This window comes from Phyllobates terribilis, unplaced genomic scaffold (assembly GCF_046119375.1).
Source record: "Phyllobates terribilis strain yellow unplaced genomic scaffold, ASM4611937v1 Scaffold_2__4_contigs__length_985480577, whole genome shotgun sequence".
NCBI lineage: Eukaryota > Metazoa > Chordata > Amphibia > Anura > Dendrobatidae > Phyllobates > Phyllobates terribilis.
Genome location: NW_027362762.1, coordinates 363450013 through 363471393, shown reverse-complemented (window position 1 = coordinate 363471393; position 21381 = coordinate 363450013). Strand labels below are relative to the sequence as shown.

At 48.5% G+C, this 21381-nt stretch overlaps 1 protein-coding gene across 2 annotated transcripts in view; it reads right to left on the bottom strand.

The window, feature by feature from the left end:
* CFAP47 (cilia and flagella associated protein 47) overlaps positions 1-21381 on the bottom strand; it is a 1117227-nt gene that overhangs the window by 188417 nt on the left and 907429 nt on the right. For both annotated transcript variants that reach the window (XM_073664712.1, XM_073664711.1), the window contains exon 63: positions 21193-21354. In XM_073664712.1, coding sequence (XP_073520813.1) covers positions 21193-21354 — 162 coding nt within the window. The remainder of the gene's footprint in view (positions 1-21192; positions 21355-21381) is intronic.

The window sequence follows — 21381 nt, the reverse complement described above, 5'->3', positions numbered from 1 at the left end:
GATCACTGCCATGCACAACAAGGAAAAGGATACACAAAGTTAACTGTTGGAAATATAATGGACTAGTTTAACCCCTTTACGACCTTGGATGTATGAATAAATCCAAGGTTGCATCCCACTCTTTGGTGCAGGCTCCGGTGATGAGTCCGCACCCTTTCAGGGATATAACAGCTGATTTGACCAGCTGTCATGTGCCCCTACACGCGCAGGTGGAATCTAGATCCCCCCAAGGATGTTAATATGTTTAACGCTGCTTTCAAACTCTGACAGCGGCATTTAACATGTACGCGACGCAAGAGTGTCATAAGACCCGCCCATCAGCGCGACCGTCACATGATCGCGGGTCGCCAATGGGTTGGCATGACAACCCAGGGTCTGCAGGAGAAACATGTGGCTGTCATAGCCGATCTGCTGTGAGGGCTTCCCTGCAGTCGGTGCTCATAGCAGGTGAGCACTTTTGCTGAAGCCTTGCTATGTGCAACACAAGCGACTGGAGGATCGCAGCTTCTAGTCTCCCATTGAGACTATTGAAGCAAGTGTAAAGTAAAAAAAAATGTTTTTAAAAATATTTTTAAAAAATTTAAAAAATAAAAGTTCAAATCACCCCCTTTTTCGCCCCATCCCAAATAAAACAATTAAAAATCAATCAAAAATACACATATTTGGTATCCCCGCATTTAAAATCTCCCAATCAATATAAAAAAAATAATTAACCCAACTGGTAAACGGCAAAACGAGAAGAAAAATCAAAACGCCAGAATTAAGTCTTTTTGGTCGCTGTAACGTTGCATTAAAATGCAAAAACGAGTGATCAAAACATCGTATCTACTTCCTCAGTTGCTCTAACAGGAGCTCTATGGAACGCTCGCTCCGTCTGCAACAAACTTTCCTACATCCACGACCTTTTCATTACTAACAAACTTTCCTTCCTCGCCATTACCGAAACCTGGCTCACCCCCTCTGACACAGCCTCCCCAGCTGCACTTTCATATGGGGGATTCCACCTTTCCCACACACCCCGCCCCAACGGCAAACATGGCATAGGCGTAGGTTTTCTCCTGCCAGATACCTGTGCTTTCACCCAAATATCACTGTCACCCTCTGTTACACTCCCCTCTTTTGAGGTGCACTGTGTGCGCATCTATTCCCCGTCTGACCTCCAACTGGCCGTCATTTACCAACCCCCAGGGCTAGCCACTAGAGATGAGCGTTGTTCTACTCGAACTGTTCGCCAATCTCAAATTCGAGCTGTTTTGGGCGGTGTTCGAGCCGGTCGGCGAACACGAACAATTTGAGAAAAATTCGGCTGTTCGAGGTTATGTTCGATAACTGTTCGTGCACCAAAATCATAACTGGATTTTTTCTCAGTAATGATGAAAATTAATGTTAATACGCAGTTTGAGTGTACAGTGGGGCGGGGGGAGGGGCAGGGGATGGATCTCTGCAGGAACAATGAAGATCTCCATTTTTTTTTCTCTTTCCCGCATTTGCAGTGGGGAGGTGCAATCTGTCAGCCTATCAGCAGCGCACACACGGAGCGAAGTGCTTTTTTTCACACAAGCAAGGGCATGTGTGATTGGCAGTGTATGTCACATGTCCTTGCCCTATAAGACCAAGCCATTTTCCCCGTCGCCACCATTTTCTCACTGCTGCAGCTGCGTGTTAGACGGCACCGCTGTTGCTGTGTGCGCTATACCTTGTTAATTTCAAGCCAATTTTCGCACAAATATACAGATAGCTTGGGAGTAGGGAATAGTTGTGATTGCAGTCCTTTTAAGGACTAGGTTACAGCATTTCCTACGACTTTTATCAGGCAGGTCTGTGCTCTTAAATAGATAGATTGTGGGAGTAAAGACTAATTGTAATTGGAGTCCTTTTCAGGACTAGGTTACATCAGTTCCTATCAGTTTTTGCCAGGCAGGTCTGTGCCAGTGCTGTGCAAGTTTTTTTCACAGCATTTGGCTGAATCTAGCAAAGCTAATCCTTTTTGGCCTATTGCAGAGTGTGTTAGTCAGTGGAGTAGCCTATCTGTGTTGCAAGATATACCACCTGTGTATAGAATACCAATTTTTTTACTGCACCTAGTGAAGTAAAATCTTTTGGGCATAGCATCATTCTATTAGTCCATCTATACTGACCTCCATCAGGTTGCAAACTGAATATAATTTTTTTCTGCATCTAGCTCTGAAAAAATATTTGGGCTTCTAGCGGTGTGTGGGACTTGGTCTATTAGTCCATCTATACTGACCTCCATCAGGTTGCAAATTAAAAATAATTTTTTTCTTCATTTATCTCTGAAAAAATATTTGGGCTTCTAGCAGCGTGTGGGACTTGTTCTATTAGTCCATCTATACTGACCTCCATCAGGTTGCAAATTAAAAATAATTTTTTTCTGCATCTAGCTCTGAAAAAATATTTGGGCTTCTAGCAGTGTGTGGGACTTGGTCTATTAGTCCATCTATACTGACCTCCATCAGGTTGCAAATTAAAAATAATTTTTTTCTGCATCTAGCTCTGACAAAATATTTGGGCTTCTAGCAGTGTGTGGGACTTGGTCTATTAGTCCATCTATACTGACCTACATCAGGTTGCAAATTGAATAAAAAAAATTTCTGCATCTAGCTCTGAAAAAATATTTGGGCTTCTAGCAGTGTGTGGGACTTGGTCTATTAGTCCATCTATACTGACCTCCATCAGGTTGCAAATTGAATAAAAAAATTTTCTGCATCTAGCTCTGAAAAAATATTTGGGCTTCTAGCGGTGTGTGGGACTTGGTCTATTAGTCCATCTATACTGACCTCCATCAGGTTGCAAATTAAAAATAATTTTTTTCTGCATCTAGCTCTGAAAAAATATTTGGGCTTCTAGCAGTGTGTGGGACTTGGTCTATTAGTCCATCTATACTGACCTCCATCAGGTTGCAACTTAAAAATAATTTTTTTCTGCATCTAGCTCTGAAAAAATATTTGGGCTTCTGGCAGTGTGTGGGACTTGGTCTATTAGTCCATCTATACTGACCTCCATCAGGTTGCAAATTAAAAATAATTTTTTTCTTCATTTATCTCTGAAAAAATATTTGGGCTTCTAGCAGCGTGTGGGACTTGTTCTATTAGTCCATCTATACTGACCTCCATCAGGTTGCAAATTAAAAATAATTTTTTTCTGCATCTAGCTCTGAAAAAATATTTGGGCTTCTAGCAGTGTGTGGGACTTGGTCTATTAGTCCATCTATACTGACCTCCATCAGGTTGCAAATTAAAAATAATTTTTTTCTGCATCTAGCTCTGAAAAAATATTTGGGCTTCTAGCGGTGTGTGGGACTTGGTCTATTAGTCCATCTATACTGACCTCCATCAGGTTGCAAATTAAAAATATTTTTTTTCTGCATCTAGCTCTGAAAAAATATTTGGGCTTCTAGCAATGTGTGGGACTTGGTCTATTAGTCCATCTATACTGACCTCCATCAGGTTGCAAATTAAAAATAATTTTTTTCTGCATCTAGCTCTGAAAAAATATTTGGGCTTCTAGCAGCGTGTGGGACTTGTTCTATTAGTCCATCTATACTGACCTCCATCAGGTTGCAAATTAAAAATAATTTTTTTCTGCATCTAGCCCAGCCAATAGTTTTGGCCTAATACCACAGTTTGGCCACTCAGCTCTGCTCGGTTACCATCCATTGTTTTTTTGTGCAAACAACTCCAGAGTTGTGAATTAGTTAACCACCAAAATGAGTGGAAAAAGGCCTGCTGCTGGTGGAAAGGGGAATAGGCGTGTTGGGAAGGGGAAAAAAGGTTGTGTCCGTGGGGTAGGTGCAGAAGAAAGACCATCTTCCAGCCAAACTAAAATGTCTACTTCTTTTAGCGGACAATGTGATAAGATCCCTTTCTTACGGCCACGCCAATCGCTACAAATTCCAGATGAGGCACAAAAACAGCAGGTGCTTCAACGGATATCAAGTGCTCCTTTAAGTGGGCTCTCCTCCACATCAACTTCAACATCACAAATACTCCAGTCCTCAAAGGTGTCACCCAAATCGCACTTGCTTCCTCACAGCTCCCAAATCTCCAGCTGCCCGTCTGAGTATGAGGTAGAACAGATGGTTGAGTCTGCAGAGCTGTTTACTCATACTATAGCCTGGGAATCAGAGGTCGACTCCAGCGCTTCTGTGAATCCAGACGAGGAAATGATCTGCACTGATGCCCAGAATCTTTATGAGTCGGATCCAGGACCAGACGCAGAAGGTTCTGACCATAATGTAGCCCCTCATTCCCAAACTGTAACTCCTGTTGGTGGAGACAATGAGGAAGACGATGATAAGACTCAAATACCTGATTGGAGCGACAACTTTAGTTTTTTGTCAGGGCAGGAACAGGTTGGCTCTGAGGACGACGGGTGTGATAACGCACAGGGTGATGATGATGAGGTCGGAGATCCCACTTACTGTCAACCCACAGTCAGCCAAGAGATGAGGTCAGCAGAGGAGGTGGAGGAAGATGCTAGTGACGACGAGGTCAGGTTGCGCCTTCCTGGACAGAGACGTAGTACTGGAAGCACGTCAACAACTGCATCCTCAAACACAACTCTGCCTCTCACCACAAGTCGTGGTGGCTCTTCAGGTCGCATGGGTGCTAAGCCTTGCATAGCCTGGGCATTTTTTCAGATCGATAAAGATGACCCAACTCGTGTTATCTGTAACATTTGTCAGCAAAAGCTAAGTAGAGGCCAAAAAATACATAGTTTGAGTACTTCATGCATGAACCGGCACATGGACATGAAGCATAAGTTGCAGTGGGAAGCTCAGTGTGCTACAATGCGGCCTAGCCGGCCGGGCCAATCACCGTCTGCCATATCTTGTGCATCCGCGGCCTCTTCATCCTCTGTGACTGGGGGGACAACAGTCACACCTGTTTTGGGGCGCAGACCTGCCACCTCTTTACCCGCAACAGCCAGCGTGATTGGCAGGTCATCATTTTCTTTGGAGGTGGTAACACCAGCTGGTGTTGAGCGCTGTCCGACATCGATAGCACCACCTTTGGATCAAGGCAACCTAACATGTCCGCCTGCATCTTCCTCACAGACCGGCAGTTTGCCGGGGACACCCTTATCAACCCCGTCTAAGCACAATAGCCAGCCCTCGGTCCCTCAGATGTGGACAAGTAAAAGACCATTTCCTCCTAGCCATGAGAAAGCTAAGAGGTTGAATTTCACCATCTGCAAGCTCTTGGCTACAGAAATGCTGCCTTTCCGCCTGGTGGACACAGAGGATTTTCGAGACCTTATGTCCGTCGCAGTGCCCCAGTACCAGATGCCCAGTCGGCACTACTTCTCAAAGAAAGGTGTGCCTGCGCTCCACCAGCATGTCGCACACAACATCACCGCTTCTTTGAGAAACTCTGTGTGTGACAGGGTGCATTTCACCACAGACACTTGGACGAGTAGGCATGGACAGGGGCGTTACATGTCGCTGATTGGGCACTGGGTAACTATGGTGACAGCAGGACAAGGGGCTGCTGTCCAAGTCTTGCCGTCCCCACGAGTTGTGCGTCAATCCTCTTTATGTCAAAGTTCCTCCACTGCTTCTGCCTCCTCAACCTCCTCTCGGTCTTCCACCTGCACCCAAAGCCTGTCTGGTCATGCCACAAGCTTTCTAACTGCGCAGAAGGGATCCTGCACACCTCCTTACTATGCTGGCAGTAGGGCTCAACGTCATCAGGCGGTTTTTACATTGAAATGTCTGGGAAATGTGAGTCACACAGCTGAGGAGTTGTGGTCAGCTCTGGAGAACCAATTTCATGAATGGTTGTCTCCACTGGACCTGAAACCAGGGAAGGCCGTGTGCGACAATGCTGCAAACCTGGGTGCGGCCCTTCGCCGGGGCAATGTCACACACGTGCCTTGTATGGCTCACGTGTTGAACCTGGTTGTCCAGCAATTTTTAGCCCACTATCCCAGACTAGATGGCCTTCTGCAGAGGGCACGGTCGCTGTGTGCTCACTTCCGCCGTTCGCATCCCGCAGCTCAGCGACTTACATCTCTACAGAAGTCGTTGGGCCTGCCACTTCACCGGCTAAAATGCGATGTGCCTACCCGGTGGAATTCAACTCTGCACATGTTGCAGCGACTGTGGCAGCACCGACAAGCCCTGGTGCAATACGTTCTGACGTATAGCCTGGGCCAACGAGATTCAGAGGTGGGGCAAATCACGCTGGAGGAGTGGTCTCAGATCAGGAACCTATGCACCCTTCTGCACAGTTTTGAAATGGCGACGAAGATGTTTAGTGCTGACGATGCCATTATCAGCATGACTATTCCGGTGATTTACATGCTGGAGCACATGTTAAACAGAATTCGGAGTCAGGTGGTGGCACAAGAGGAGGTGGAGGAAGTAGAGGAGGAGGAGTTGTATGCGGAAGGGCTAACATCTGCAAGGTCCAGACGGTCGGCAGCACCAAGGCGGCAGGCATGTGAGGGTGGGGGAGATGGTTTTACCAGGGCGCATGGTAGCAGCCAAACTAGTGAGGAAGGTGCAGGAGCCCAGGAAGAAGTGGAGGACGAACTGATGGAAGACTCATCAGATGAGGGAGACCTTGATCACATTTCTGTTGTGCGAGGTTGGGGGGAGAGGACAGAGGAAGGAAGCATGATTGTTACCTCGCCACCAACACAACAGGGACTTGGTGCTCCTGGATGCGCAACACACATGAGTGCCTTCTTGCTGCACTACCTGCAACATGACCCTCGAATTGTGAGAATTAGAAATAATCCTGACTACTGGGTTGCCACACTGTTAGATCCCCGGTACAAAAGTAAATTTGCAGAAATTATTCCTGCCATAGAAAGGGATGCACGCATGCAGGAGTATCAGCAGAGACTGTTGCAGAATCTTACATGTGCTTTTCCACAAAATACCAGTGGTGCACGTAGTGAATCTCACAGTTCCAACTTGCCAACCGTGGGACCGTCAAGTGTTCAGCACTCAAACCGTAACAGAACCACAGTATCTGCTGGTAACATCAATTTTGCGGAATCATTTCACCACTTTTTTAGCCCATCCTTTGCAAGGCCACAGGAGACAAGAAGTCTGACACATAGTCAACGCCTAGAGACGATGGTACAGGAGTATCTCCAAGTAAACATTGAAGCCACGACTGTGTCACTGGACCCTTGCTCTTTTTGGGCTTCCAATCTGGATAAATGGCCGGAGCTAGCCACTTACGCCTTGGAGATCTTGTCATGCCCCGCAGCCAGCGTTCTGTCTGAACGTGTGTTCAGCGCTGCTGGTGGTGTGCTGACAGATAAGCGCACGCGGCTCTCCACTGATAATGTAGACAGACTCACGTTCATAAAGATGAACAAATCATGGATCCGAAACGACTTTTCTACCCCTGTGTCATCCTGGGGAGAGTAAAAGCTTGATGATTGGTTAAAATCACCCTACCAACCGTTTTAAGCTTTCAAATTACTAATCATGTTTATCTGTATCTTGACTGGAAAATAATTTGGGCTTTGTAGCAGTGTGCAGCACTGATCCTATTAGGCCATCTATAATAAGCTTCACCAGATTTAAAATTAAAAATAATTTTTAGCTGCATCTAGCCCGGAAAATAATTTTGGGGCTCCGAGATGCGCAAGACACATAAGTGCCTTCTTGCTGCACTACCTGCAGCATGACCCTCATATTGTCAGAATTCGAAGTAATCATGACTACTGGGTTGCCACACTCTTAGATCCCCGAAACTTTTCGATCAACCTTTTCATTTTAATAAAGACCAAAAAAATGGTCATTTTTGAAATTATAAGCATTAGCAGGTTGTTAGAAACTGAAATCAAACAGTTTTCAACTCAAAACTTTATTCTAGGTGATGTTACATTTTCACATAGGACCCCTTGTTCGAAAGGAGCTTCTGAACTCTCTCGTCCATTGAATTTGTCAGGTTTTGGATGGTTTCTGCTTCAATTGTTTTGCATGAGGACAGAATACCCTCCCAGAGCTGTTGCTTAGATGTGAACTGCCTCCCGCCATCATAGACACTCCTTTTAATGATGCTCCAAAGGTTCTGAATGGGGTAGAGGTCAGGGGAGCATGGGGGTCACACCATAAGTTTGTCCCCTTTTATGCCCATATCAGCCAGAGATGCAGATGTTTTATGTGCAGCATGAGATGGTGCATTATCATGCAGAAAAATGATCTTGCTGTGAAATACACGGTTCTTCTTCTTGAACCATGGCAGGAAGTGCTGTTTGAGAAAATCCACATACATTATGGAGTTCATCTTTAGCGCCTTCAGGGATCCTAAAGGGGCCGACAATCTCTCTCCCCATGATTCCAGCCCAAAACATTACTCCACCTCCTCCTTGTTGGCGCTGTAGCCGTGTTTGCGTGGGGTGTCCATCAACCAGCCATCCTCCACTCCATTCATCTGGACCATCGAGCGCTGCACGGCACTCATCCGTGAACAAAACAGTTTTGAAATCAGTCTTCATGTAATGTTTGGCCCACTGGAGCCGTTTCTGCTTGTGTGAAGTGGATAGAGGAGGTCGACAGGATGGCATATGCACAGCTGCAAACCTCTGAAGGACCCTGCATCTTGTTGTTCGGGGGACGTTGGAGGCACAAGCAGCTTCAAAAACTTGTCTGCTGCTATGACAAGGCTTTTTTGCCGCTGCTGTTTCAACCTGACGTAATTGCCTGTAGGAAAGAGTCCTCAATTTTCCCTTATCAGCACGCACACGTGTGTACTGTGAATCAGCTACATACTTCTTGATTGCCAAGACACTTCATCCTGATCATCGCACAATGTTGATTGTAGTCATGCCTTGACCTAAACACTCCACAATTTGTTGCTTCTCAGCAGCCGACACATCCTTTTTCTTTCCCATTTTGGCAGAAAATGTAGGCTGCTTAATAATGTGAGAGAGCCTTCTTAAGTAGTCTTGCCTTTCATTGGACACACCTGCCAAACTAATTAGCACAGGTGTCTGCAATTGCTTACAGTGATATAAAGAGCCCTGACACACATCACCATCAATGAGTTTAACTGACAAACAAACAAATTCTTCCCTTATCACTCCTAAACACTTTTTGCATAATAATTTGGAACGCGGTGTACATGTGCTTTTCCACAAAACACCAGTGGTTCACGTAGTGAATCTTACAGTTCTAACTTGCCAACCGTGGTCTGTATGGAATTGTTCAATAAAGGGCCCAAAATTAAGATAACATAGATGGGAGAGGTCTCTATGAATAGGAATTCCTAAGTATTTGATACCCTGTGAGGGCCAGGCAAAGGGAAAGTTGGACTGGATGGAATCCTATATGGATTTAGGGAGGGAGACATCGAGGGCCTCAGACTTCGCTGCATTGATTTTAAAATTTTACCATGTAACAAAGTGATCTATTTCAGCCATAACAGCAGGGATGGATATATGTGATTGAGTGATATATACTAGGACATCATCAGCAAATAGAGAGCACTTGTACTCGGTGCCTCCCACCTCAATCCACCTAATATTGGGGTTATGGCGAATTGATGAGAGCAGGTGCTCCGTCACTAGGATGTATAAGAGAGGGGACAGAGGACATCCCTGCCTTGTCCCATTGGTGATTGTGAAAGGTGATGAAAATGTTCTGACGCACCCCCTGGGCCTTGGGACACCCGGAGCCGGACCTTTTTTGGTGGATGCTGGTGGTTGTAGTCTTCGTGGCGGCGATCCGGTTCCGTGGCTCAGGGCGGTCAAACCAGTGGCGGAACTATTTATGTGGTTTTGATGTTTAAATGTCCGACTACGCCACCCGTGGATTGCGGTCAGAGTGAACCGCCGCTACAGGGCAGACCGCTAAGGCTGGTGTTGTGGGTGCAGCAGAGCGTAGCATAACTCCCCACGGGAGGAGTATAGCCTCAGGGCAGTGTATGCGAAGGATGGGGGTGATGGTGCAGGGCAGCAGCAGTAACGACACGGAGTCAGTGATGCAGTTCAGGGCCTTTACTCACAGTTCTTATTATCCAGACCACGTCTGCAGGTAACGGCTGCCCACGTCGTACTGTGCTCACCAGGTGAGGGGCTCAGACAACTCCCAGATAACTTTGGAGCGCTTCACAGGACCCCCTTTGTGTGTCCTTTGTCTGGCCTTTCTTACCAACACTTCTGTCCGGCTGCCTCGGGCCTCCTCTTGGTAAACTTGGCGCCAGTTTCCCTGACCCTATGTGGTGCCTTCCTAGCGGGTGGAGCAAGGGGCTGCGCCACATAAAATGTCAGAGCCTCCGGTTTCTAGCTGAGGGTCGTTTCCTGCCTCCACTAGTTCGGGGACCGGTCTCCCCCTTTGGCCTGACCCCTCCACGCAGGTGGATTCGGGCGTGCGGTGGCGACTCGCCCGTCCGCACCCCTGGGATCCCTTCATTCCTCGTTCCTGGAGCCTTCTCCGCTCCTCTTCCTTCCTTCTCCCTCTTGCAGGCCTGGGCCTCTGTTACTAGGCCCGCCTCCGGAGCAGAGCTCATGCAGAGCCCCTGCTCCCTGCCACTTCTGCTCAGACTTCTCTGCACTGAACTAAGATGGTGCCCACCTTTTATACTCCCTTCTCAATGCACCCAGGAACTGCTTCCTCCCTGCTCCTGCACTGCAGGGTTCCCCTTCCTCAGTGTTCCCTCCCCCCACTCCAGCCAGGGACAGGGACTGTCGTGCCCATCTCAGGGGCATATTGGTCGCCCTGCCCCACGGCAATGTGGTGTAATGCATGCAGGTGTCGGGTCCTGATCCACACTCCATCCTTATCTGAGAGTGAGATATCACACCTCTGGGTGAGGTGCAATACGTCTGTAGCAACCGAGCCCTCGGTGCTACAGTTCCATTTATCTTCAGCCTAGGTGACGTATTGTGATACAGGGCCGTGATTTTGGCTATAAAAGGGTCCCCTAGACCCCTACCCCAAGCTTTTTAAGAGAATTATATATGGCGTGCCAGGAGACTCTATGGAATGCTTTCTCAGCATCCAACGAGAGTATCTACTTACAAATTTTTAACTGCATCTAGCCCAGGAAATACTTTGTGCCTAGTAGCAGTGTCTGCTAGTCAGCGGATTATCCCGGCTGTTAAGCAAGCTACACCACCTGTAGTTTGGACACTTAATTTTTTCAAAGGAAATGCTTCGGGACCACGGGATACTTAGTGAAGAGCATCAGGAGGCACCCCAAGGCATAGGGGCTGGGACTGGCACTAGGATGCCTTGCGGTGGACAGCCGAGCTCGATCCTTATAAAAGCTTTTTAACTGCAGCAGCTTTAGTGGACGCTACTGGAGCTGGAATTACGCGGCTGCTGGCATGAGACTTGCCCTCCAATAGATCCTTGTAAATGGATTTAAAGTGTATTCATTCAAATTAGAGGGACAATTTAAATTAAAAAGCTTAGAGCTGCCTCCACCACAGGGGGGCTCTCTCGACCCACCAGCGGACAGGCACCAGTATTGGGAGAGGGGGGCTGGCCGTCAGGGTTCACCGCGGCTCTGGCACAAACCCGGCGACACGGAGGTGGCACGGGCAGGAGCGGACTGGCCGTCTCGGCTTCTCACTTTTTGGATTTTAGAAGGGCATGACATGCCTATATCTGTGTCTCCCCCTCCTTTTACTCCTCCACCTCTTTTCTTTTCGCATGACTATATGTACTTGTCACTTTTCCATGTGTTAGTTGTGTCTTCTGAGCAGTTTGTCAGCTTTTGGACACCTTTGAAGGTGTTTTCTATGTGTTTCTATGTGTTTTTGTTTGCCTGCCATTGGTTTTAACGGTGTTCGAAGGTGTTCGACGAACAGTTCGACGAACAGTTCGGCGAACACACGGGTGTCCGACGAACCGAACCGAACTCGAACACTACGGGGGTGGCTCAACACTACTAGCCACCACTTTCTTAGACCACTTCACCACCTGGCTGCTTCACTTCCTTTCCACTGACATCCCCACTATCATAATGGCTGACTTCAACATCCCCATTGACACTTCCCACTTGTCTGTCTCTAAGCTCCTATCCCTCACTTCCTCCTTCGGCCTTGCTCAATGGTCTTCGGCAGCTACTCATAAAGATGGCCACACACTGGACCTCATCTTCACCCCCCTCTGTTCCCTATCTAACCTCTCTAACTCACCCCTCCCTCTCTCTGACCATAACCTCCTCACATTCTCTACCCTCTCCTCTCCAAGTGCACAATCCCCACTCCACAAACTTACACACGCTCGCAGAAACCTCAAACACCTTAACCTACACTCACTCTCTGAATCCCTCCTCCCTCTTACAGACATAAATTCCTTACACAATGCAGATGTTGCTGCCGCTTCATATAACTCCACAATAGCTGCAGCTCTCGACTCGATCGCCCCTCTCACACATACCAAATCTCGCACAATCAACAGGCAACCCTGGCACACCAAACTTACTAAAGAACTGCGACGGGCCTCCAGGGTTGTGGAGAGGAGATGGAAAAGGTTTCACTCCATCGAGCACTTCATCGCATTCAAACAATCCCTCACTATCTTCAAGTACGCACTCACTACAGCAAAACAAACCTACTTGTCATCTCTCATATCCTCCCTGTCTCACAACCCTAAACAGCTATTTAACACTTTCAATTCTCTCCTTCATCCCCCAGCACCTCCTCCCTCTTCTCTCATCTCAGCCAAAGACTTTGCCTCATTCTTCAAGCAGAAGATTGACACCATCAGACAAAGCTTTTGCCTAAAGCCCGCACAACCCCTCCTCATATCTACTCAACCTTCCTCCTCCAAATCCCACTTCTCCACCATTACAGAAGGTCAAGTCTCCTCTTTACTCTCCAAATCACACCTCACCACCAGCGAACTTGACCCAATCCCATCCCAGCTCATCCCTATCCTTACCATAGTCCTCATCCCAACCCTAACCCACCTCTTCAACCTGTCACTAACAACCGGTGTCTTACCCTCATGTTTCAAACATGCCGCAATCACACGCATCCTCAAAAAGTCCTCCCTTGACCCATCCCTTGCAGACTGTGAGCCCTCGCAGGCAGGGTCCTCGCTCCTCCTGTACCAGTCGCTGACTCGTTTTGTTAAGAGTATGTAAATGTTTTTGCTATGTACAGTACAGACCAAAAGTTTGGACACACCTTCTCATTTAAAGATGATTCTGTATTTTCATGACTATGAAAATTGTGCATTCACACTGAAGGCATCAAAACTATGAATTAACACATGTGGAATTATATACTTAACAAAAAAGTGTGAAACAACTGAAAATATGTCTTATATTCTAGGTTCTTCAAAGTAGCCACCTTTTGCTTTGATGACTGCTTTGCACACTCTTGGCATTCTCTTGATGAGCTTCAAGAGCTGGACACCGGAAATGGTTTTCACTTCACAGGTGTGCCCTATCATGTTTAATAAGTGGGATTTCTTCCCTTATAAATGGGGTTGGGACCATCAGTTGTGTTGTGCAGAAGTCTGGTGGATACACATCTGATAGTCCTACTGAATAGACTGTTAGAATTTGTATTATGGCAAGAAAAAAGCAGCTAAGTAAAGAAAAACGAGTGGCCATCATTACTTTAAGAAATGAAGGTCAGTCAGTCCAAAAAATTGGGCAAACTTTGAAAGTGTCCCCAAGTGCAGTTGCAAAACCATCAAGTGCTACAAAGAAACTGGCTCACATGAGGACCGCCCCAGGAAAGGAAGACCAAGAATCACCTCTGCTTCTTAGGGTAAGTTTATTCGAGTCACCAGCCTCAGAAATCGCAGGTTAACAGCAGCTCAGATTAGAGACCAGGTCAATGCCACACAGAGTTCTAGCAGCAGACACATCTCTACAACAACTGTTAAGAGGAGACTTTGTGCAGCAGGCCTTCATGGTAAAATAGCTGCTAGGAAACCACTGCTAAGGACAGGCAACAAGCAGAAGAGACTTGTTTGGGCTAAAGAACACAAGGAATGGACATTAGACCAGTGGAAATCTGTGCTTTGGTCTGATGAGTCCAAATTTGAGATCTATGGTTCCAACCACCGTGTCTTTGTGCGACACAGAAAAGGTGAACGGATGGACTCTACATGCCTGGTTCCCACCGTGAAGCATGGAGGAGGAGGTGTGATGGTGTGGGGGTGCTTTGCTGGTGACACTGTTGGGGATTTATTCAAAATTGAAGGCATACTGAACCAGCATGGCTACTACAGCATCTTGCAGCGTCATGCTATTCCATCTGGTTTTCGTTTAGTTGGACCATCATTTATTTTTCAACAGGACAATGACCATAAACACACCTCCAGGCTGTGTAAGGGCTTTTGACCAATAAGGAGAGTGATGGGGTGCTACGCCAGATGACCTGGCCTCCACAGTCACCAGACCTGAACCCAATTGAGATGATTTGGGGTGAGCTGGACCGCAGAGTGAATGCAAAAGGGTCAACAAGTGCTAAGCATCTCTGGGAACTCCTTCAAGATTGTTGGAAGACCATTTCCGGTGACTACCTCTGGAAGCTCATCAAGAGAATGCCAAGAGTGTGCAAAGCAGTCATCAAAGCAAAAGGTGGCCACTTTGAAGAACCTAGAATATAAGACATATTTTCAGCTGTTTCACACTTTTTTGTTCAGTATATAATTCCACATGTGTTAATTCATAGTTTTGATGCCTTCAGTGTGAATGCACAATTTTCATAGTCATGAAAATACAGAAAAATCTTTAAATGAGAAGATGTGTCCAAACTTTTGGTCTGTACTGTATATCCCTATCACATGTAAAGTGCCATGGAATAAATGGCGCTATAATAATAAATAATAATAATAATAATCTTCTCCAAAATGGTATTGTAGCACCCTGAGGATTCGGCTGCTACAGGGGTATTGCACCTCAACCCAGAGGTGTGATATTCCACTCCCGGGTAAGGATGGAGTGTGGAACTGAGCTAGTAGGCTGCATGCACTACACACATCCCATTTCCGGGGAACAGACCGATGGTACTCCCACCAGAGAAATGTGCAGGTACGACAGTGTCTGTTCCTGGCTGGAGTGGGAGGGGGGTGGAACATCCCAGTAGTGTAGGGGCAGATAGGGGGAGCAGCCTGGGTAAAGCTAGGAGCTCATTGGGTGCTGGTCACCTGAGCTCACACATAGAGGGAGTATATAAGGTGGGCACCATCTTAGATCAGGGTCAGTCAGTCAGTCAGTTGTCAGTCTGTGAGACGTCAGTCTGTCAGAGTGTAACCTGAGAAGCAGAGCAGAGGAGAAGAGAGAGAGACCCAGAGGCGCAGAGGGGACCCCAAGAGCCCATAAGAGAGCTAATAGGGTGAAGGGTCGGCAACAGGGTACCGGATCCCAAGCTGGCAGAGGCTACAGCACACCTTAGCCAGGAACCGGAGGTCGTGGGCAGGATCTGCCACGACCACCCACTAAATCCACCCGGAAGGCAGACCAAGAATAGGGTCAGGGAGCCCAGAGGAGGCTTGACCAACAAGAGGCCCGAGGGAGCCGGACTTAGGTGGATCCCTGGTGGGAACGGCCAGAAGAAGGGAGAGACAGAAAGGAGCTCAGGACCACACTCCGGAGTTGCCTGGGAGTTGACCGAGTCCAGGACCTGGTGGACGCAGCACGGCTTGGGTGGTCACTGCTGTACACAGTGACCCGAGCAACACCAGTAAGTAAAACCCTGGAACTGCATTTTATGTCTCTGAGTCTCCTTGCTGCACCTTCACAACCACCATCCTCCACGGCTGACCCCCTGAGGCTATACCCCTCCCGTTGGGGGTTATACTACCTAAGCTGCACTCACATCATCAGCCTCAGTGGACTCTGCTGCAGCGGCGGCCGTATTGACCGCAAATCAACGGGTGGCGTAGTCGACACAAAGAACTCTAATAACATCTGTAGGACTGCCACACACTGAGTTTGACACCCTGGGCACGGACCGGGTCACAGCCACTCGGAGACTACAACCCCCATCTGATCCGGCTCCGGGTATCCCTAACAGCACTGGCCCAGGGGGCGCGTCGACTTTGGCGTAGTCGGCAGGATCACGTGCCCGCAACAACCGGGTACTGCGTGCCTGAAGAAAAGTTCACCGTTACTTCAAAAAGAAGTCTCCTGCCGGTTCCGGAGGGTCCCCGCCATCGGGCCCCATCACAGGTCGTTTCCCGCCGGTTGTCCGCCATTTGCAGCTTTTTCCCGCCATCCATGGAGTTTCCCGCCACTGGGAGACGATTCCCGCCATTTCCAAAGATTTCCCGCCTTGGAAGAGCGGACGCCATTATGGGCGTGCCAGAGGGTGGCAAGAGGCCACCTCCCATCGTGGGCCAGGTCGAAGAATGGCGCCAAAAGCGGAAACCGCGCCCACCAACAGAGACTGTGATGCTGGAAGTGTCCATCAGCGTAAGAGAACTGCCCCTGGAACTGAAGTTGCCCCGGGACCACCCTCGATGTGGGCGGAGACAGAAGAAGAGAACAAAGATGGGTGTCGCCTGGAGCAGTCTGGAGAGAGCGCACCCGGAGACAAGACGTCTGGAAGAGAGTCCAGAGAAAGCCTACCCGGAGATGGAGGGAGAGTCAGGCAGCACCGACCCAGTGGTCAGGAGCCTGTTGCAGGTCGCCACTCCAGAAGGCCTGCTGGAGATCCTAGCACAGCTCCCCCGAGACCGGGAGTGTGCACAGACCGCGCTGGAGGGCCTCGCACGGAGGATGGCCCGAGTACAGCGAGAGACGTTGGCGGAGTGGAGCCGAGAGATGGCCCAGCAGACCGAAATCCGTCAGCGGAGCACGCCACCCGAGACGAGGAGACAGACCGCCTCTGAGGATGGCGCAGGAGGAATGAAGGCAGGAGACGGCGCAGAGAAGGGAGCTGAACGGACGGAGGCAGGTAAAGGGGACGTCTCTACCCCGAGCCGGGAAACCGCGTGCCTGCCCCAGCTCCCCGTCGCAGAGCCCGAAGTTCCCCCTGCCGTGCCCGTCGCTGCATCGTCACCGCCGCCGACTAGGCCTCAACCGGAAACCGCGGCCGCGACCCCTGTGACGTCACACGCCTCGACCTCGAGTGTGGCCAAGCAGGAAATACCACCGGCCTGGTCGCAAGGCCTAGTACACCCGGGCGCCGCCATTCCAACAGCGCCCCCTACCTCCGCGGAGCCACCGGCCTGGCCGCAGGGCCGAGTAACCACGGGCGCTGCCGTTCTTACGGTGCCCTTTGCCTTTAGGGTGCCCCAAGCCTGGTCACAAGGCCTGGTCGACCCGGGCGCCAGTACCATCAACGCGCCCTCAACATCTAGAGTGCCGCACCTGGGTGAAAATCTATTTGCCCAGCATACGTGCCCGGATGGGCAGCCCTTTATATGGCCACCGGAGTTTCACCATCCCCGACTCCGGAAAGAGAGACCCCTAGACGAACCCCTGATTCCGGCTCCGAAGCCTGTAAAGAGGACCTCGCCCCCGCTGGTGGAGGCACAGTTCGAGTGGGACCCCACCGGAGAAGACCTCATGGGGTTCACTCAGGAGACTCGGGCGGCCGCAGCAGAGCGTGCAGAGTGCTGCCGGCAGCAGCTCGAGGTCTTCGAGAGGGAGCGGAGAGAGAGGCGGGTCCGGGAACAGCAAGCGCAGATAAGGAGCGCGGAGCAGAAGAGCCGGACCAGGAGGAAACCCCGTGCAGCTCATGGTCCCCCTTCCACCGGGACTGTGATAAAATTCAACATGCAGCACGGATGGGGCTTCATTAGAGACCATCAGACCCCCGGCGACGTCTTTGTAACCCGCAGAGACGTAGAAAGCCATCTGCCGGAGGGACACAGAGGTCGTGACCTGTATGTAGGGGACGAGGTCACCTTCACCCGGCACAAGTGTGCCAAAGGACCCTACGCCCTCCATGTGCATCGCCTGACGGAGGAGGAGCTGCGGTGTGAGGAGGAGCAAGAGGACCCGGACGGGTCTGAAGAATCTAAAGAAGGAGCAGGAGGACGCCGTCGTTGAAGTACGGTAGAGAGAGACTGTACATAGTTACCCGTCAGGGTATAAGAACTGTTCTAGTTAAAATATAGTCCCCGTTGGGACCAGCAGATTGAACTGAAACCCGTGTGTCCCTATTCCCACTGACCGAGGACTGAGAGCGGTCATTCCTTTCCTAATACCTGGCCGAGGACTGAGAGCGGCCATATCCCCTTGTATATAGTTGCGCTTCCTAAAGCGCCCCCTACCGGTTTTTTAGGAAACTATTTTCCAAAAGAGACTGTCGCACTTTACCCGGTCACAAGTTGCACCGTGACCGGAGGAACCAGAAACAAGAATGTTATTTATGAAAAGTTTTTATATGAAGAGTTTATTGCTGCTGATAATGTTTATATGTTTTATATGTTTATGTTATGAAAAAAATTGTATGTTTTGATGTTTTGTTATCTTACAGCCCGAGGACGTGCTGTGATTTACCAGGGGGGAATGTAGCACCCTGAGGATTCGGCTGCTACAGGGGTATTGCACCTCAACCCAGAGGTGTGATATTCCACTCCCAGGTAAGGATGGAGTGTGGAACTGAGCTAGTAGGCTGCATGCACTACACACATCCCATTTCCGGGGAACAGACCGATGGTACTCCCACTAGAGAAATGTGCAGGTACGACAGTGTCTGTTCCTGGCTGGAGTGGGAGGGGGGTGGAACATCCCAGTAGTGTAGGGGCAGATAGGGGGAGCAGCCTGGGTAAAGCTAGGAGCTCATTGGGTGCTGGTCACCTGAGCTCACACATAGAGGGAGTATATAAGGTGGGCACCATCTTAGATCAGGGTCAGTCAGTCAGTCAGTTGTCAGTCTGTGAGACGTCAGTCTGTCAGAGTGTAACCTGAGAAGCAGAGCAGAGGAGAAGAGAGAGAGACCCAGAGGCGCAGAGGGGACCCCAAGAGCCCATAAGAGAGCTAATAGGGTGAAGGGTCGGCAACAGGGTACCGGATCCCAAGCTGGCAGAGGCTACAGCACACCTTAGCCAGGAACCGGAGGTTGTGGGCAGGATCTGCCACGACCACCCACTAAATCCACCCGGAAGGCAGACCAAGAATAGGGTCAGGGAGCCCAGAGGAGGCTTGACCAACAAGAGGCCCGAGGGAGCCGGACTTAGGTGGATCCCTGGTGGGAACGGCCAGAAGAAGGGAGAGACAGAAAGGAGCTCAGGACCACACTCCGGAGTTGCCTGGGAGTTGACCGAGTCCAGGATCTGGTGGACGCAGCACGGCTTGGGTGGTCACTGCTGTACACAGTGACCGGAGCAACACCAGTAAGTAAAACCCTGGAACTGCATTTTATGTCTCTGAGTCTCCTTGCTGCACCTTCACAACCACCATCCTCCACGGCTGACCCCCTGAGGCTATACCCCTCCCGTTGGGGGTTATACTACCTAAGCTGCACTCACATCATCAGCCTCAGTGGACTCTGCTGCAGCGGCGGCCGTATTGACCGCAAATCAACGGGTGGCGTAGTCGACACAAAGAACTCTAATAACATCTGTAGGACTGCCACACACTGAGTTTGACACCCTGGGCACGGACCGGGTCACAGCCACTCGGAGACTACAACCCCCATCTGATCCGGCTCCGGGTATCCCTAACAGCACTGGCCCAGGGGGCGCGTCAGTATCAATAAAAACGTGAGCACAAAAAGAAGCCCTCACCCAGACCCAGAAAAATGGAGATGCTAAGGGTCTCGGAAAGTAGCGCCATTTTTTTTTTTTTTTACAAAGTTTAGTTGTTTTTTTTACCACTTAAATAAAAAAGAACCTATACATGTTTGGTGTCTGCAAACTCATAATGACCTGGTGAATCATAATGGCAGGTCAGTTTTAGCATATAGTGAACATGGTAAAAAAATAAAAAATTGTGGAATTGCACTTTCTTTAAATTTCACCGCACTTGGAATTTATTCCTGTTTACCAGTACACAATATGGTAAAACCAATGGTGTCGTTCAAAAGTACAACTTATCCCGCAAAAAATAAGCTCTCACATGGCCATATTGAGGGACAAATAGAAAAGTTATGGCTCTGGGAAGAAGGGGAGCAAAAAACGAAAATGCAAAACACAAAAACCCAAGGTGGTAAAGGGGTTAAAGTTAAGTGAACACCGGCTACAGTACATGGACGAGACAAAAAGAGGAAGCTGTCATTCGCTACTACTGGATTCCTGAGGAGGAAAATGGTCAAAATCCCTCAAGTGACTACAGAAGTCCTGCAGCAAAATTTGGTGGCAGCAGCACCGAGGTTTCACGTCTACAAAGTTGGCGCTATTATTTTTAACACCATATAAATAGGCTAAATAAGTCCCACAATTTTTGTGACTATGTTTTGTGTAGAAATTAAATGAAATTGGAACTTTTCCGGCCCATGCATCAGCGGATTGTGTAGAGGGGGAAGAATGAAGCATTTGCTGAAAAGTTCACCATGTCTACAGTGAACTATGAGAGTGGCTCAGTGATACTTTTGAGCTGCTTTGCTTCCTATGACATTGGACACCTGCAGCGGACGGAGGGCAAGATGGATTCAATCAAGTATCAAGAAATCTTTAGAGAAAACGTCATGCCTTCTGTGCTTGGGCATCACTGGACCTTCCAGCCAGAAAGTTATCCAAATCATACCTCAAAGTTCACCAAGAATTGGTTTCAGAAGAAGTCTTGGAAGATTCTGGAGTAGCCCTCACTGTCACTTGACTTGAACCCCACAGAAAATATTTGACAGGATTTGAAGAAGGTGTTTGCAGCATGCAATGTCAAGAACATTAGTAAACTGGAGCCCCTTGCCGATGAAGAATGGGTTAAGACTCCACAGGAATGCTGCCATAAGCAACAGCCAAGGGCGCTTATAAAGGAGTTGAATAATGAATTATATGACTGCAATAGTAGCATTTTGTGTTTAATTTGGAAAAAAACGTGTTACATTACTTGTGTTGAGATACTTAAATTGCTCTGGTTTTATTATTTTGGTTTACTGTAAACAACCAAAAATTTGTAAATTTTGGTAAGAAACCTAGTCTAGAATGGAGGCTGAATAATTTTGATTGCAGCTGTATGTGTATAATATTAGCATTATGCATAAGAAAGTAACATGTTCAAAAAATTTTTTATGGAGATTCATCAAAACTATTGCACAGAAAAAGTATGGCAGTTGCCCATAGTCACCAATCAGCTGTAATGTAGCATTACTACTGGTATTAAAGAAATAAAAATGAACTACCTTGTCTGACTAGTTAGTCGAAAGCCAACAGCTGATTCTTTATTCAGTCCAAGTGCTTCAATCTGAATGATATCATCCACATTTGGCTCAGTGGCAATAAACTGAATCGGGAACTTCCATATTCCACCAGTTACACATTGTACAACTAGTAGGGCAGAATGCCTAAAAAATAAATAAAATACAATAGAA